Genomic DNA, 19,837 nt, shown 5'->3' with positions numbered 1-19,837 from the left:
CGGCGTTGTGTGCCTGCTAGGGCTGTGCGATTAATGGAAATTGAATCGCAATCACGATTTTAAAAAGTTGCGATTAGCTAATCACAAGAGGCTGCGATATGAAATGTATATTATTTAACTTCACCCACCCAGAGCAAAAGCATGACTGGCGTCTGTGTGAGTCTTACCATGTATTCATCCGGGGCTTCAGTGTCAACGCTTGACCGAGGGCGTGTCTGAAGTTGAGGCTGATGCAATCATCATAGCAGCGTCAGCCAATGAAATTAGTCCACAATCAGCTACTGTCTGAGCTGGGGTGTTTGCATAAAGCGATCTAATTGGTTGACGCTTCCGTTGGTGCTTGAAAAGCTGAGAAATCCCCAACTTCTACAGTGAGCAACACCACTGAAACAGCACTGATGGACCCACAATTCAGTTCGGCAATACTTGATGTCATCTATTCAAAGTGAAACGGAAGCGTTGATGCCCCATGTGAATAGGTCGTTACTAGGCAATTGAGTGAGCACATTTTCGTTCTGCCCAATCAGAATTGCACAACCGAACTATACAGAACACCCACAATAAAAAAGAAACAAACTGGAAAGTCCGAGCGAGTGGGATGATGGTGTCTGCTTCTTCAGAAGCATTAATAGACGAATTAATATGAAAGTATAACAGGACATCAGTAATATGGGAATATTTTGGTTTCACAGTCACAGACACCAAACAAAACCAGGTCATTTGTCATAGCTGTCACAGAATTGTTGCCACAGCATGAGGAAATACAATAACCAGCACCTAAAAAAGCATCACAGGTGGTTAAGACTATATGAGGAGCGTCTTGCTAAATGTCAGCTAAAAGTATTGCCAGTGACACTAAATCTAGTAGCTAGCAACAGCTAAGTACAATTTCGAGTTGTTTGCTAATCTCAGTTAATACCTTTTCAGTTCCTTTTTCTTACTAACACCCGCTGCATTTTAGCAGTGAGAAGCTATGAGACAGATTATTGAGCTGAAGCTTGACTACAGAATTAAATTGCTCATTAAGTCAAAATCGCAATATCTGGCAAAAAAAAAAAGTATTATTTAATATATTTTCCCTAAATTGCACAGCCCTAGTGCCTGCTGAGCAATTTTTGACGCTAATGCTGTGAATAGTATCCTAATAATTAGAAAAAAATGCTATATTTGCTACACCAGAATCTCTAGCCGGGTTGAATCTCAACAGTATGTACATTCCGAAGAACTCACAGTTGGTTGAATTCGGTTAAAGTGCTCGAGTTTTCTCTCAGTACATTGAACCTTGCGACTGATTTTTTGCCATTCTGCTCCGACTGGAATCGAGTTTTTTTTTTTTCAAGATCTTCTCCAGAATCATACACAGGTGATTCCTGAATTTTACCCCAACAAACACGTAAAACACTGGATTCAAACAGCAGTGTGAGAAAGCTAACAATCGACTAAAGTAGTATGCGTAGTCGACTGTTTTGCTTACTTCACAGATGGTGAATGGAGGGATATTTTGATCGGTCAAAGATCTCAGGAACATAGCAATGTTATATGGAGTCCAACCGATGAAAAACACCAGAGCGATGCAGAATATTAATCGAACGGTCTTGTGTCTTTTACTAGTGCGTGCTTTTGTTATAGTCTGAAGCATTCGGCCATAACAAAAGCCCATAATCAGAAACGCAGCGAAGAAAAAAGCATTTTGAAAATAAGCAATGCCTAATTTGACTGGAATACTTTCATATTCACAGTATGTGTTGTTCAGATCTTTCATGACTTTGCTCTGAAGTGCACCGACCAGCGCAGCCGTTCCACTCATCATCCAAATGATAATGGGAGCGACTGAAAAACATCTGCATTTCTCCCAGTCGGACAGAGGATGAACCACTGCCATGTAGCGCTGAATGGTCATGAGAGTCAAGAACAACACGCTGCTGTAAAAGCCCACGTAGAACAGAAACTTGACCGCTTTACAGCCAATCTCTCCAAATGTCCAACCATGGATGAAGTATGAAGCCCAGAACGGAAGACCAAAAGTGAAGAGCAGATCTGACAGAGCTAAATTGAGGATGAACACATTGGTCAAGGATTTAAGACTCTCGTAAAGCGCCAGGATGATCAAGACGAGGACGTTCCCAATGCAGCTCATCACAACCACTATAGAGAAAAACAGCGGGATAATGATGGATCCAAGTTTGACCACGTCGTCTTTGCGGCACAACTGGTCTTCATACTCTTCATCGTAGTCGTAAGTTGTGTTGTTAAGAGTCATTTTGTTCTGCAGTCACAGACTGACCCAGATCAGGGTAGTCCAGATCTTTTTACTCTTTATAGATGTTTTCTGTGGATAATTGAAACAAACTTAAATGCAGTGTGTCTTTTCTTTAAGGGATATTTCTACCAAAATTGAAAGTTGCCATCATTTACTCACCCTTGACGTGTTTCAATTAATTTTTGAATCCTTTTGAGAAGATATTTCGAAGAATGTTGGAAACCGGTAATCATTAACTTACATAGTATTTGTTTTTCTATTATAGATGTCAATGGTTACAGGATTACATTTTTCAAATTATTTTCAAAAACAAAACAGACTGATTTGGAAGAAGTGAAGTGTGAGCGAAAGCATTTTCATTTTTGGGTGAACTATCCCTTTAAGACAAAACTATAGCAAAGTTATGAAGCTTTTAATCAATTTAGCTAAATGTATCAAGGTAATAAAATACTAAATAAGGCATGACATTTTGTTCTTACCTTTCTCCTTTCTAATTAAATGCATTAAAACAAATCTGATGGAAAAAATAAATAAAACTAATTTCCCTCAAAAGTTTTAGTCTTGCTGCTTTAAGCTCAGCAAGTGAATGTGAAGAGGCTTTTCTAGGTTCCCTTTTTGTAGTGCATTGCACTTCCTTTTTATTCTAAATACACCCACATAGCTTGTGGCCCACATACCGAGAGGCATAACGAAGAAAAAAATGTCATTTAATAGTAATATACTTAATTAATAATTGGTTAATTAATAATCCCACACAAGTGGCTCTGGTAGTGCAACTCATACAGGATGGCACATCAATACAAGCTGTGTCAAGGTTTGCTGTGACTGTCAGCATAGTGTCCAGAGCATGGAGGCGATACCAGTACATCAGGACAGTGTTTCTCAACCCTGTTCCTGAAGGCACATCAACAGTACACATTTTCAGCCTCTCCCTAATCAAACACACCTGAATCAACTCATCAGAACATTAGAAGAGACTCCACAACCTGAAAAGAGTGAGTCAGATGAGGGAGACATCCAAAATATGTACTGTTGGTGTGCCTCCAGGAACAGGGTTGGGAAACACTGCATCAGGAGATGTGGAGGAGGCTGTATGGAGGGCAACAACCCAGCAGCAGGACCGTTACCTCCGCATTTGTGCAAGGAGCACTGCCAGAGCCCCCAAAATGATCTCCAGCAGGCCACAAATGTCTGCTCATACGGTCAGAACAGACTCCATGAAGATGGTATGAGGGCGTGACGTCCACAGGTCGTTGTTGTGCTTGCATCCTAACATCATGGAAGATGTTTGGCATTTGCCAGGAAACACCAATATTGGCAATTTTACCACTGGCGCCGTTCAGAGATAAAAGCAGGTTCACACTGAGCTTTTCACAGAGTCTGAAGATGCCATGGAGAATGTGCTGCTCTCTGCAACATCCTCCAGCATGACATTTCTTTAGAGGGCCACATAACCCTCGATATGCTCGCCAGAGGTAGCCTGACTGCTATTAGATACCAAGATGAGATCCTCAATCCCCTTGTGAGACTATATGCCAGTGCGGTCCCTGGGTTCCTCCTAATGCAAGACAATGCTAGACCTCATGTGCCTGGAGTGTGTCAGCAGTTCCTCTAAGACGATGGCCTTGATGCTGTGGACTGGCCTGCCCGTTCTCCAGACTTGAATCCAGTTGAGCACATCTGGGACATCATGTCTCTCTCCATCCAACAATGCCACGCTGCATCACAGACTGTCCAGGAGTTGGCGGATGCTTTAGTCCAGGTCTGGAAGGAGATCCCTCAGGAGACCTCATCAGAAGCATGCCCAGGCATTGTAGGTAGGTCATAAAGGCATGTGAAGGCCACACACACTATTGAGCCTCATTTTGACTTGGTTGAAGGATATTACATTAAGTTGAATCAGCCTGTAGTGTGTTTTTCCACTTCCATTTTGAGTGTGACTCCAAATCCAGACCTCCATGGGTTAATCAATTTAATTTCCATTAATAATTTTTGTGTGACTTTGTTGTCAACATATTCAAGTAAGTAAAGAACAAAGTATTTAATAAGAATATTTCATTCACATAGGTCTAGGATGAGTTATTTGAGTGTTCCCTTTATTTTTTAAACAGTAAATACAAAGTCCCTTTAAGGCAAGTCATTTCACTCGGTGGCCATCTTTGAAACGCCTCTTGGGCAGTTTGCTAAATGGGGAAAAATCTAATTCTCCAAAACTGGTTGCCAAGTTTAGGATTACATTTCATATTAGGAATCGGCAATAAAATTAAACAACAGTTGTCTCTTTAGTTTCATTTCTAATTGTTCGAATCACATAAAATCTACAGAAACTCACGTCTGGTCTAAGCCCCTTCTCCAGAGTATCGTCAGTCTATAGCGATCGATGATTGGCTCCTGTACTAGAAGGTGACCTTTATTAGCCATGTAGCGATAGATGATTGGCTCCTGAACTAGTAGGTGGGGCTTTATCAAGTGTGTCTCACGCCTGCTTTTGAGTGAAGGTCCCAGCCGTTAGATCGCCCCCTGGGGGCTGGTTGCAGTACAAGTCATAAAGCATATGACTAAAGACTTGAACCCAAATAAAAACATTTATTACACTTGCAATAAAATGTACCGGAAGATAATTTTGGTAAATTAAGGCACTGGTCATCAAGCTGATATAGGTGCAGATATTTATTTTTGGAAAGAGTTTGTTTTTAGCCAGTAATTTAATGCTATAAAAATGGGGCGTGTCATCGTGATTGACAGTTGTGATTGACAGCATCTCTCCGTAGACCGTCGGAGCTTCAGGAGAAGATTACAGTGTTATTCTATTTTCGTGCTACTTTACCATGATGAAATAAGTTCAGCAGTGAACTATTCTTCCTGACCTGCAGGATCTGATGGATCACTGTTTATTCACTAAAGTGAGAACGTCTGTGAGACAAAGTACACGTCTAGCCATGACGAGGAAAATACAGGTGATAGTTATCTAGCAGTGACTCGATTTATGGGTCTGAAATAATAATTCAGAAGACAAAACTGATGTTAGCCTATCTCCACATCGATCTGCTGTAACGTTATTTGAACTTGGTTTAAAGGATGTCTCTGACATTTTGAATTTCGGCATGTTATTGGGCTAATCTACTGAATTTGCTGTTGCAAAATATCAATGTTCTAGAAACCGAATCTTAAATAACAAATAGAGCTGTGAATGTTATATTGTATACACCATTTATTTGAAAACACCTTCTAAATATTAAAATGAAGGTAAATTCTTTTTTTTGCCAGATAATAAGGCATGGAATAAACCAAATGAAAACGGTGTTGCGATGTTGCAGCAGCTGATATAGGCCTATATCATATAGACATCAGTTGATGTATTAATACTGTGAAGTTTATTGTACAAATTGACAAGGATTATTTTATATAGTGCAGGGATGGGATGTGCAAATATCATGTTGATATCTCCTGTGTTTATCTTTTAAACACACGATTTTTCCCGCATGGTAAATAGCTGTATATATACCTATATATATATATATATATATATATATATATATATATATATATATATATATATATATATATATATATATATATATATATCCACGATGTGTATAATTTGGGTCCTGTTGATTGGTAATTAAACATAAAAACCTTTCTAAAATGTATGTGTTGTTCATATGTTATTGTTCATATTTTAAAAGTTATTTCCACCCTTAGATACTAGATAATAAATACCAACAACCCGTTATTCGAGAAATATTTTTTTTTTTTTTTTTTTTCAGAATCAGAAAGAGCTTTATTGCCAGGTATGTTCACACATACGAGGAATTTGTTTTCGTGACAGAGCTTCTACAGTGCAACAGGATTACAGAGACAGGACAAAAAACAGATAATAAATATATTTTTTTAAAAATAGAAGTAGTGAGTGCAAATATACAGATTGACAAGTGTATGTACATGTTTATTACTATATACAACGTTATATGTGCAGCTGTTATGTGCAAATTGGCATGTAAAGTGTGTTGTTAAATAAGTGTATATGTGTATAAAAGTGTATAGCAAGTAGTGATGTTGGTTCCGCAATTATTATCATCAAGTGTTCATGAGATGGATTGCCTGAGGGAAGAAACTGTTTCTGTGTCGGGCTGTTCTGGTGCGCAGTGCTCTGTAGCGTCGACCAGACTCATATGTGTCCAACTTAGTGCTCATATTAGTCCAACTCAGTTTAGAGTGTATGAAAGATCGTTTATTTCTGCAGTCAAACATGTATTGTCTTTACCATTTAAACGTTAAGCTATAAACTACAAATTGTTTACTGTAATCTTATGTTCTTTACTTTTACCAGCACCCGCGGAGCATAATCTTTGCTTGGTAAACCAAACTTGTGGGATGTCCTATTTGTATAAGGACCAATAATAATTTACCTTGCCTCTGAGGCTCGACCTCAATGGCGGAAATGTCTGTCAATCAAAAAGTAGGTCGTGCCGTATTGTAAACTAAGAGGACCCGGATCACAACAAAGCACAAGTATGTCAGTTTCTTTTGTCACTTAAAAGACATTTATCACACATTTAACCAACTTTCAGCACCTTTATATGCATACTAACTCCAGTCTGAAAAGTGTGTTCGGAATAAATATGACATGTCACAGTAGCCTACTCGTGACTGGCTGTTGACGCTTGTGAGTGAGTGAGTTGTTGGTTGAACTTTTATATTGTTGAACTTGTGTTCGTAATTTTAGTAATTTAAGCTTATATGACAATATAAACACGCTATTTTGATATATTCGTTCGTTTTCATGAACACAAACTATAAAGTGTAAGTCAAAGACGTGAGTGAAAGGGACATTGATGTTTGTTTACATTTCATAAGCAGTTGTTTTTAGCGTACTTGTGTAATCAGACAGTACAGAAACATGCTTATTATCGTTATATAAATAATATTGTTTATATATATATATATATAAACAATATTATTTATATAACGATAATAAGCATGTTTCTGTACTGTCTGATTACACAATTATATTAAATTATATTATATTATTTATATATATATATATTATATTATATATATATATATATATATATATATATATATAAGCATTTTTTTTTTGGTTCTTTCGTGTTACATATGTCTTTTGTGGTCAATTTGTAACTTGATATACTGTATGATCATATATTTTCATAAACAAATAATACATGCTGAAAGTAAATGTCATATAAGGACTATAAAATAGCAAATGAAACCTAAACTGCATAGTAGCTTAAAGTGTAAGAGAGACATTTAGCTTATTGGTTCATATATTAGGCATGGGCCGGTATAAGATTCTGACGGTATGATAACCTTGGGTAGAAATATCACGGTTTGGCAGTATTGTGATTACCGCTCTAAATTCTTTTTAAATGTTTGGGTAAAAAACAAAAAGGTTTTTCCATTTTGAGCACAATATATTTTATTTTGAGAAATATTTTGGAACAGTAAATATGTCAGGCTAAATTAATTATTGACTTTTGCTGTCTTCATTTGTTTCAAACACAGATTTTTTTTGACAATTTAAAACGGCATCTTTGGATATCTTTTCTGCTGGAGATACTGTTGTCCTCAAAAACTAAAACAAACAAAAAACATGACTAAAAAATCGTACACATACCTTAGCAACATTAGTGCAGAACATTTTAACGGTTTTAAAACCTTGACTTTTACAAACCGCAGTATTGACCTTATTCTTTGCGTACGAGCGGGCGCAGTCATTTGAGTCTTTTTGGCTCGAGACTTCCGGTTTCATTCACTTCTATTAATTTTCAGACGTTAAAAACAGCTCGTTATGCTGCTTGATGTTGCAAACTGACATTTTCTTATTATATTATTCTACTTTGTCTGTGTAGTCATGCAAACACTTGTTTGTAGAGTAAGTAGTTTGACTTTTTTCTGCCATCTATTATTCCTAGTCATTTCTCCCATAGGCAACTAAATCGGAAGTTCTCAAACAATCACAAAAATGAGCACACTTCCGCATTGAAGAAGAAGATCAATACCTTGAAAATGGTTATCGTCCCATGCCTGTTATATATATATGAGCAATTCCATACAAATGTCAACCTTGCCATAGGGTAAACAGATTGTTTTCCCCAAAATTTCACTATTTCCAAATTTTTTTGTAGGCTTGTATATTACAGTGCTGTAAAACATATCCACAGTGTCTCTGTCAATATTTTCAAACTATTATATTTGATTTACCAAAGCCACACAGGTGCCAATTTCACATCAGTTACATCCATAACAGGGATATGTTACATCCATAACGAAGCCTTTTCCTCATAAATGCAAAAATATTAAATAAAATAAATGCAAACTTTTTTGTTTGCATCCAAAAAGCATGTTTATTTCCCTCAATTATAATATAAAACTCTGGAAAATATAAAAGTTTCAATATACTGTTAACTCTGTGAATTTATGTTTATAAATATATAAAATATGTTTGTTTATATACAGTGCTTCCCACACATAGACTTTACTTGAGCGGGGCGCCCAGGTACACTGTAAAAATCAAAGGTTCCTGGAGGCACTTTTTGGGGTTCTTCACATTGCCATGCTGGCGGAACCCTCTAAAGAACCTCTAGGCACCATTTCAAAAGGGGCAGTTCATCAATCTCATTTTCTGGTCTCCAGAATTGTCCTATTTAATTATGACGAAAAAAATCTTGGTTTCTTTAAGTGCTAGCTTTTAGAAGAGAGATCTACCCGGAACCATTATAAAAGTTTATAGATTTTAGAGTAACTCTTTTTTGAAATTTGAGTTCCTCCAATAACTTTCAAAGTGCTTCGAGGTCTTAGTGTAAGGAAACAGTTACTCCAGAACCTCAGTATTGACAAAAAGTGCTTGTAGGATCCCAGTTACAGCAAAAGGGTCCTGCAAGTACTGAAAAGACTGTCAGTGGTTCCTCAAGGAACCCCTTTTTGAGAGAAAGAGCTTTAAGGCATTTAAAATACATTTTGAAGTTCCTTGAGTACTCAACAGGTTACTTGAAGCACCTTTACTTTTTACAGTGTATATTAACAGCCGCCCAATTGTATTTAGTGACACATTTGTTTTTGCTATTATTATCATCCTTTTACATTTTTTTCTGGCCAATATAACCAAACATGCGTGAGCGAATAAGTAGTGGAGAATTTTCTCTCCCTTACCCGTTTCATACTGCTCGTTCTATGTCTGTGAGAACTGTCAACACTCACGTGCTCTGCAGACCCACAGAGACCCGCAACTTTTTTTGGCTCCGGTCGTTAATTTTATGCGCACAGCCACGAGAGCGAACGAGACATAAAAAAAAATTCATTCTTTAATCTAAACGACTCAGAAAAACTTCACTAAATAATCGGGGAGGACGAAATTACATCTAAATTGGCTGCAGAATATTTGGACACCATTAGAAATTACATTAAGTCATTTGTCTTATTTTAATAATTTACACATTTTATTACTTTATTTTATTCTCTGTTAAACATAATTTAGGAAAATATATATATATATATATATATATATATATATATATATATATATATATATATATATATATATATATATATATATATATATATTGGAATTGGACTTGGAAAGTTTGATAAATCCTGTCTACCAGCTATTAAAATAGATTGCAGAAGTGGGTTGACGTGTCTTAAGTTGGTTTTTAGCTTGTAATGTGCCATTTTAGTAGTTCCTTTATAGTGAAAACTGCCTTTTTTGTGTCACAGCTGATTGATGCCCTTATGTTTTTTAGCGTTCATAAAATTTTTAGTCATGCAACAAGATTGTTAATGTTGCACATTCCTAAATGTTAATAAGAAAATAGCTATTTTGTCAATAATAGTTATGCAGAGGTAATACTGAGATTTCTCATCCAGACTCTCAGTTTGAGGGGTAAAAAAAAAAAAAAAAAATAATAATAATAATAATATATATATACACATACATACACACACATATATACATATGTTCTATACATATATATACATATACATATACATACATATATATACATACAAATATATATATATATTATTATTATTTTATTTTATTATTATTAATTATTTATTTATTTATTTATTTTTATTTTATTTATTTATTTATTTGTTTTTTTGCAGCCCTGTTTCAGATTATGGTACAAATGCATCATATCAGGCGGGCAGCAGAGTAATTTACTATTTTACTACTAACCAATTTACTTCTGCTCTGGAATTTTTTTTAATCCTTTTGATATCAGTTAGACAGTGCAAATATGTTTATCCATGCATTTCTAATAACTGATTTCTTTTATCTTTGCCATGATGACAGTATGTAATATTTGACTAGATATTTTTCAAGATACTAGTATTAGGCTTAAAGTGTCATTCAAAGGCTTAATTAGGCAAGTTAGAGTAATTAGGCAAATCATTGTATAACGATGGTCTGTTCTGTAGACAATCAAATAATATATTGCTTAAGTGGACTATTGTCCTTAAAATGTTTATACTGTTAGCAAGACATCAAAAATATAATATATATTCAGTCTGTCAGTCTAGATTCTCCTCAATTTCTGAAGTACTAAGGATTGTGGTTGTCAGTTTGCTGGTGTTTGGGCCATTACTATATATATATATATATATATATATATATATATATATATATATATATACACAGATATATATATATATATATATATATATATATATATATATATATATATATATATATATATATATATATATATATATATATATATATATATATATATATATATATATATATATATATATATATATATACAGATATATATACACAGATATTTATTTGGACATGCTGTGATAGTTGGAGAAGGAACACAGAGCATGTGACAGAAGAGTCAGAATTTATTTTTCTGCTCATTTTCTCCAGCAAATCAATTACCAAGAAACAGAATAGACACGCTGCTCTTTCTATGTTGAATATGTTGGTCATAAAGGAAAATAGCTGCTGTGTCTGTGCTTTTATAATTGTAGGATTATCAGTAAACTCACAAAACTTTTTCCACTGCATCAGCATTCTTATCACACCCTAATTTGGGCACTTAAGTAAACCAGCCCTATAATGTTAAATCAACCCTGAGAATAAACACAACTTTGCTTGTTTATTTAGATCCTCTATAAGCTAGGTCCAACAAGTAAAACATGTATTAATTCACAGCAATAAAATGCTTTCATTTCTGAAGTGCGCCTCACACAGGTGAGTGGGCATGGCAAATCACCTGTAGAAACACTCTTTTCTTTAGATGCACTAGATACTTTACCTATAGAGAGTGCATATAGACAGAAGATGGTTTCTACAGGTGAGTGGGCTTGAAAAACCACCCTTAGAAACACTCTTCTTTCTATATGCACCAGACACTTTACCTATAAAGAGTGCACTTTACAAATAGAGAGCGCAATATAGACAGAAGAGTGTTTCTACAGATGAGTGGGCTTGACAAATCACCTGTAGAAACACTATTCTCTCTATATGCACTGGGCAAATTACCTATAGAGAGTGCATATAGAGAGAAGAGTGCTTTTATAGGTGCAGTAAGTGGGTTTGACAAACCAACAATAGAAACACTCTTCTCTCTATATGCACCCTTACTTTACCTATGGAGAGTGTATATAGAGAGAAGAGTGTTTCTACAGGTGAGTGGGCTTGACAAACCACCTGTAGAAACACTATTCTTTCTATATGCACCGGACACTTTACCTATAGAGAGTGCACTTTTCATATAGAGTCCATATAAACAGAGAAAAGTGTTTCTACAGGTGAGTGGCCCTGATAAACCACCCGTAGAAACACTCTTCTTTCTATATGCATCGTCACTTTACCTATAGAGAGTGCTCTTTACATATAAAGAGTGCAAATAGACAGAAGAGACTTCGAGACACAACATTTCGTTCCACTGTATGTCTTATATGACTTGTTTTAAGAAGAAAAGACACTTAATCTAGAACAATTAACGACTTATGTCGAAATATATATCATTACTGTTCAATATGGAAAAGAATTCATTGAGATTGAGTTTTTGCCATATTGCCCTGCCCTATTTGGACTACAAACAAGACAAAAACTCTTTTGCATTGAAAATCAACCATTTACTGCATACATTACCAATAAATTAATATTTTAAACCCCATTTTGTTTATTAAAAATGAAGTAATATCTGATGCCAACTCAATAGTACACTGTAAAACCCAAAAAGTTAAGGTAACCAACAAACCATTTAAGTTCAAAAACTAATCCTAATGAGTACTGTGAACTTAATCTATTTGCGTAAATGAAGCAATTTTAACACAGTAAAACCCAATAAATTAAGTGAACTCAAACCAACCGAGTACTGTAAAACCCAATAAGTTAAGGCAACTCAAACCGTTTGAGAAAACCAATTACAACAAACCATTTGAGTTAATTTATGAGTTCATTTATGAGTGAACTTTATGAGTTCTGTGAACTTACTCTATTTAAGTTGAGGTAATGAGGTATTTAATCTACTCAATAACTCAACGCTGAGTTCAAAACTCTTTTCAAATGAGTAGAATTAACTTTGAGTAGATTTTGAGTTTACTGCACTCATTTCATTTGCTAAAGTTGACTGCTGGTTTTTACAATGCAGTGATGCTTTGACTTGCAAACACCTGCTAAAATCACTGGCGTGATTCTTACACTAACATGATTTAATCACTAACATGACTAACATGATGCTTTTCTGTTACTAAATATAATGTGCACGTCAATCATTTGTCATCTTTTGTCTTTCTTTTTCTCAGAAGTCTACAGATGACCTCTTGACACCTCCAGCAGGAAGCTAGTCAGACCATGGCCACTGGTGCTGCAGTTGGGGACAGTCAGATCCAGAGGATTATCAGAGATCTGCGTGGTACGGATGTGTGTGTGTGTTTGTCCCAGGCAGAGTTATTGTTTAGAGAGTGAAAAGAGACGTCCATGCTGGAGCACGTGCAGTTGCGATTCACAGGGATTTTGACTTATTTGAACATGGGGGAAAGAGAAACGCAGAACGAAAGAGAGCTGCACATCAGAGTTCATCCCTCATATGTGCCGTTTCAGTTCCTGAAGTGGATTAAAGGCGGGTGGAGGAAATATGACCAAATATGGAGAATTTATTTCTTGTCAGCTCTTGAAAAAGGACTGTAAAGTTGGGCTTTCTTGTTATTTAAAGTGGTTTTCACACTGCAAAAATGCTTTTTGTACTTAGAGTTTTTGTCATATTTCTAGTTTAAATATCTACAAGTTCCTAAATCAAGAAGGATTTTCTAGATATGTTAAATATATTGTTTGATTTTTAGATATCATAGTTAAAAATGAAGTGAGTTCTTCCTTAAAATAAGCTAAATAATCTGTCAGTGGCGTAAGTAAAGTAATCTTGTTTTCAGTTTGAAGTACATTTATTTTGCTTACCCCAAATTTACTTGTTTTAAGGAAAAATTCTCTTCATTTTGACTACAATTTTTAAAAATAATTTTTTTTTTTACTTGTCTAGAAAGTGTCTCTTGATTTTTTTTTTTTTCTTGTTTCTAGTCCAAATATCTAAGTAAGAAAAACATATTTGCTGTGTGAAAACAAGACTGTAACTAACAACAAGGCCCAACTTTGCCACTTTATATATGACAAGTATTTTTTGAAGTGCAGATGTGTGTTTTCATGTCTTTATGTCATTCGGGTTGTTATATTTGCTTGAATTTGGTGGTCTTTTCCTACAGATGCTGTTTCCGAACTGACCAAGGAGTATCAGGAGAGCGGTGAGCCCATTACTGATGACAGCTCCAATCTGCACAAGTTCTCCTACAAGCTGGAGTATCTGCTTCAGGTCAGAGACACACAAAACACACATGTTTTCTGAAGTTCATGGGCATTAATTTCATGCACCTATCTCCTAATCATAAACAAGAACAGCTTACTATGGTATTAATTAAACTGTTAATACAGTGTATGTGTGATTTAAAGGGATAGTTAACCCCCCCCCCCAAAAAAAGGAAATTTACTTGCAATTTACTCTCTCTCAAGTGTTTCCAAACCTTTTTGTGTTTCTTTCTTCTGTTGAACACAAAAGAAGATATTTTGAAGAAAGCTGAAAACCTGTATCCATTGACTTCCATTAGGGATGCTCCGATCAGGATTTTCGCAGGCGATACTGAGTACCAATTCCTTGTCATGGTGATCGACTGATATTGAGTTCCGATTCTGATGCTTCAAGCTGTATTATGCACAAAGCACATTTTCCCTCCAAGTATGATAGTGGAGGTCTCTCCATACCTAAGAGAATAAATGAAGGATGTTGCATATAATATTTTAAACAAACCTCTCGCGATCTATTCTCCTGCTCATTCACTCTTGTTGCCATGATTTGCGCATTTTAACTAATTTGCAGTCGTCACGGAGCCGGTTTGAATATACGGGAAACTCGCGGAGCTTCTGGGAGAGGTCATACGGTTTGATGAGACACTATATAGAGACGATCGCTCTGCTCGTGTCTAAGCAGCTCAAAACACTGGATATACAATGGTTGCGACAAAGGTCGCACCACATCTGTATGTATTTTAGCTGCTCTCATTTACCTCCTCACGTGTTGTAGCTGCTTTATGTATAACCTGATGCGCATGTGCATCTTCCTCTGCTTGTAAACTCAGACAAATATCTGCAATCAGTTCATGAGATCAGCCAGATCAGCAAGTACCGATCGAATGGGGTTATCGGCCGATATTATACTGATCTCCGGCCGATCCATCGGAGCATCCCTAGGACCAGAGATGTATAAAGTACTAGAGACCCAGACTTAAGTAAAAGTACAAGTACTCTATCAAAAAGTGACTTGAGTAGAAGTAAAAGTGCTCTTTAAGCACCATACTTAAGTGGAAGTACTAAAGTATTCAACATTTTTTGTACTTAAGTATTGCAAGTAGTTTATTTCAAAATTTACTACTCAAGTACTGAAAGTAAAAGTACAAGTATTGTGTAATGTAGTTATTAAAGAATGCAGTCAAAAGACATCATATTGTTTTGTTTATTTTAAATCTCTTTTTTGGGGGCACGTCATTAAGCAGAACGAAAAGAAACATGACTTACAATACTGTTTTTCTCTCACGCTTGAACCACAGATCTGACAGATTATAACAGCTTTAACACACACCTTTCAAAGTTGTGTGTCACAAAAACAGTCCATAATCCACTCAAAACGCTATTGAAACCCATTTTCGGAGCACAAATTACTGGTTGTAAACGCTGTAAACGAACGTTCTAATTCACTTGATTTTGATTTTATTGTAAAAAAAAAGAAAACGTGTATATTACTGTGTTAAATGAAAATCTGAAATATTTTATGGCTTATGGCTATGATTTAGTATTCAAAAATGTTTCATTTTGATTATGTTTTAATTAAATTGGTCTTAAACTTCATATTTTTATAGTATATTTATTCATTCTGGTACTTTTACCATAAACCAACATCTCAACCATTTGGTAGAGGCTGATATTTTAGAAATTATGGGATGTGTTGGGGGAAAATGTATTGATTGTGTTAACTAGCGACATTTGGAGTTAAGAAATGCAATAAATAAAAAAATAAAAAAATTCTATTGGTTTTTTTCTTGGTGTGACAGTTAAATGGTTACTTGTAATAAAATTGTGCCCTTTAATACAGCAGTAATATATATGAACTGTACCCTTAATTTGACCCGCTCAAAGAAAACACTCTTTCTGAATGTATCAAACAAAACTCATGCACAGAAGACAGCATGAGCATTTATAGCAAATAAACTAATGTAAATATTCTCCTGCCTGCTTTTTAAACGCTGACAGGCGAGGTCTTACACCCCTTTGATTGATTATTGTCTTCACCTTCTCAACAGAAAAGGCTGCTATCGGCTTTAGAAATGAAAGCGTTGTTCACTGATGGCGGGAAGAACAGCCGCGGTTACAGTCTATGTATGTATAATACGCGGTTATCACAGGTAATCTATAATAGACACAGTGGAGAAACTTGCACCTCATACACGCCCAGGTCTGGATCCACAAGTATCGCTTTAACAGCCAAGAGGAGATGAAAAGTTACCTCACAAACACACCAGCGGGTCAAATGTCCCACAACATTTCTCTGTAGTAGTGAAATAGCGGCTCGTGTGCTGTGCCGCCTTCACTCGCCCTCGCGCCTCTGTCCTTCGCCATAGTATTGCGACACCGCACATAGGAGATAAATGACGTCAGTACGTAATAACCCGTTATGATCTATTACTGAACCGATATCGACCATTTTGACACCTCTAGTAACGAGTAACGATGCAGCTCATAAAAAATCTATCGGAGTAAAAGTATTAAACTCATCGAAAATATGTACTTAAGTAAAAGTGGAAGTAGGAGAAAAAAACAATACTCCAGTAAAGTACAGATACTGCCTTTTAGTACTTAAGTACAGTAGTGAAGTAGTTCTACTTCGTTACTATACATCTCTGCCTAGGACCCAATAAGGAAAAACAAATACTACAGAAGTCAGTGATTACAGGCTTCCAGGTGATAGTGACGGGAGAGTAAATGATGACAGAATTTTCAGTTTTGGGTGAACCATCCCTTAAAATAATAATAATAATAATAATAATAATAATAATAATAATAATAAAAACTCAAATATTGTCCAAAATTGTCAAAAAAACGTACACCCGCACTTTGTTCAATAATCAGATCATGTCCTTCCATGTTGAATGATATTTTTGGTCAGAGAAAAGTAAATAAGATATTTTTCTATCAAAAGAAATCTTACCAAGGCTTCTTTTATTTGGTCAAAACATTGAAAAAATGGCAATAAAGTGAAATATTACAATTTTAATATTATGTTTGAAATTTCAAATTATGTTAAGCTGAATTTTCAGCTTCATTACTTCAGTCTTCAGAGTCACATGACCCTTCAGACATCTTTCTAATATGCTGATTTTTCAGCTCGACAACCTTTATTTCATATTATCATTAATGTTGAAACTGAAATGAAATGAAATGTTGTAAAAAAACATCATATGACCATTAAAAATGTGGGCCAAGTAATAAATAAATACTTTATTCATCAATTTTTTTATTCAGACATTAAATTGATCCACGTTGACAGCCAAGGCATTTACAATGTTGCAAAAATGTTTTACTTCATCCTGGAAAAAGGTTACTGTTTTCACAAAATACAGCTAAAAAGCAGCTTAAACCAAGTTGATAATAAAAGCCATTATTTATACAGGGGTCATTCGGTCATGGAAATCCTGGAAAGTCATGGAATTTTGACATGGCATTTTCCAGGCCTGGAAAAGTTTTGGAAAAACAGAAAAACCCACAAAGAAAAATCATGGAAATTAGTTTAACAAATATCTGAATGCTTGAATTAGAGCTGCACGTAAATCTGACATTACGGTATTTTGTATTCCTGTGATGTATATTGCGATGTGAATACAATTTCACCAGATTATTTAACAGGTTTATTTAGATTGATTGGGGGGGATTTTGTAGAGGAGTGAATCTCGAATAATATATAACAAATAAATTACAAGCATAAATAAATAAAATGTAGTAAAGATAAAAGTGAATTCTAGTTGAGTTCACTATTCAGGTACAGATATTGAATAATCAACACTGCATAGTCTTCATTGTATATTATTTAATCTTTATTAAAGGTACACTAAATTACTTGTGGCCGGATGTTTTAAACTGTGAAATATTGAAATGTTCACACAATAACAGGCCTTAAAGAAACAGTTCACTCAAAGATTGAAATGTTCTCACTATTTACTCACACTTCACTGTTTCAATACTACAGGAGTTATTAAATTGTCTTTTTGTGTTCATTTAAAAGAACAAGTGAAGGGTGTAATGAAAATAGTGAGTGTTTTTGGGTGATCTATCTCTTTAAAACTGCATGCGGATGATAAACTTTTACTCCATTATGATTAAACTCTGTATTAAACTATAATCTCAACATTGCATATCCTCCGATGTGACTATTGCGGATGCACACTTTGCGATATGGATGCTGAAACGATATAATGTGCAGTCCTAACTTGAATATAGGTTAGTTGTCTTTACTTTTCTTCTGTCCTCTTCTGTCACATTGTTAGTGCTGTTTAAGCATTATCTAAATCAATTTTACATAGATATAAAAACTATTTAAACAAAATCGATTGTTGCGTGTTCTATAATACGCTGTAATAAATTCGATCGTCATTGTTTTTCTTATTATTTACCATGTATACGTAATCATTACATGAATCATTAGGTCATGAAAACTCACTTGAAAGTTTGGGAAAGGTCATGGAATTTTAGTAGTAAAAATGTGTATGAACCCTGTTAGTAATCAAGCTATAATTATTGAGTACTTATGAGTAATCTACCTAGAAATTCAGTTTTACATCACAGAAATAAATCCCTTCAAAGTACATTTACGTTTTAATAATATTTCACAATCAGTTTAAACTACTGTATTTATTGTCAGGTAAATTCAACCTTGGTAAGCTTCAAAAACAAAAAACCCTCATTCTGTACACTTATTATACTAGGTTCAACACAGATGATGATAACAATCATTATTAATAATTTAGCTATGATTATTATACAGTAATGAGTAATGATTCTGAAAATGACTTCAAAATATGTGCAAACAGAAAAGATTCTATACATGTATTATTGTACTAAGCTCAGCACTTATGATAATAAGAGTCATTGTTAATAATCCAGCTATAATTATTGAGCAGTAATGAGTCACGTTCCTAAAAATAAAATGTGCAAACAGAAGACAGATCATTTACATTTTAATAATATTTCACAATCACTTTTTTTACTACTATCATCAAGTAAATTCAACCTTGGTGAGCTCTTTTTTAATTTATTTAAAAACACTCATTCCATTCATGTTGCTATTATAATGGTCTGGTGCTTTATTATTTGTGCACTTTAATATGCAATGACATGCATTTAGACACTTCTCTGGAAACCCTCGCTCTGATTAAAGCCAAGCAACAGTGACCGCAGGAGATGCATGTTAATATCAGGTGTAAATGACAAATGTCTCGGCCGAGCACTTGAGATCTGATCACCCGAGATGAAGGTTAATACCAGGTGTGAAGCAGGCCATACGGACACACTCAAAGGCCCTTCTGCAACTAGATGAGCTCCCACATGTCCCTAAAGGACTTGAAACTTTTCCATTTACTCTTCATCAAGTCTGACTGACTGATTTTTCTCTGAAGTGTTGTGTTGTGTTATCGTTTGTCTTGCTCAGTTTGACCAAAAGGAGAAAACAACATTTCTGGGCTCCAGAAAAGACTACTGGGATTATTTCAGCGACTGCCTGGCCAAAATCAAAGGAGCAAATGATGGAATCCGCTTCGTTAAATCAATTTCAGAGGTAAACATCTTTAATTTATTCGTTTTTGGTGTTGTTTTAAACATTAGGCACTTCGCAAAAGTTTCAGGCCAACATTAAATCTGTTGTTTTACTCATGTATAATGGATATATGTGACTCTTTACCACAAAACCAGTCAAAAATGTACTTTTTTTTGGTCATTTTTTGAAATTG

The 19,837-nt window shown here is 35.1% G+C and overlaps 2 protein-coding genes across 4 annotated transcripts in view; one reads left to right on the top strand and one right to left on the bottom strand.

The window, feature by feature from the left end:
* Positions 1–603: 603 nt before the first annotated feature.
* xcr1a.1 (chemokine (C motif) receptor 1a, duplicate 1) lies at positions 604–2,825 on the bottom strand. Its single transcript, XM_056449535.1, has 2 exons — positions 2,740–2,825; positions 604–2,329 (listed from the first exon to the last, which is right to left on the bottom strand). The coding sequence occupies exon 2, from the start codon at positions 2,258–2,260 to the stop codon at positions 1,268–1,270; it is 993 nt and encodes a 330-aa protein (XP_056305510.1). The 5' UTR covers positions 2,261–2,329; positions 2,740–2,825; the 3' UTR covers positions 604–1,267.
* A 3,888-nt stretch (positions 2,826–6,713) lies between these two features.
* The window catches only part of LOC130216924 (FYVE and coiled-coil domain-containing protein 1-like), an 80,781-nt gene continuing 67,657 nt past the window's right edge, over positions 6,714–19,837 (top strand). Inside the window, exons 1-4 of one of the 3 annotated variants that reach the window (XM_056448858.1) lie at positions 6,714–6,772; positions 13,046–13,155; positions 13,997–14,103; positions 19,540–19,665. In XM_056448858.1, coding sequence (XP_056304833.1) covers positions 13,095–13,155; positions 13,997–14,103; positions 19,540–19,665 — 294 coding nt within the window. In that variant the 5' untranslated portion in view covers positions 6,714–6,772; positions 13,046–13,094. Of the gene's footprint in view, positions 6,773–6,836; positions 6,927–13,045; positions 13,156–13,996; positions 14,104–19,539; positions 19,666–19,837 lie in introns of those variants that run through there. The other 2 variants (XM_056448859.1, XM_056448857.1) reach the window with 2 other exon arrangements.

This window comes from Danio aesculapii, chromosome 23, assembly GCF_903798145.1.
Source record: "Danio aesculapii chromosome 23, fDanAes4.1, whole genome shotgun sequence".
Lineage (NCBI taxonomy): Eukaryota > Metazoa > Chordata > Actinopteri > Cypriniformes > Danionidae > Danio > Danio aesculapii.
The sequence above is the reverse complement of the archived record's forward strand: the minus strand, read 5'-3'. Positions and strand labels throughout refer to the sequence as shown.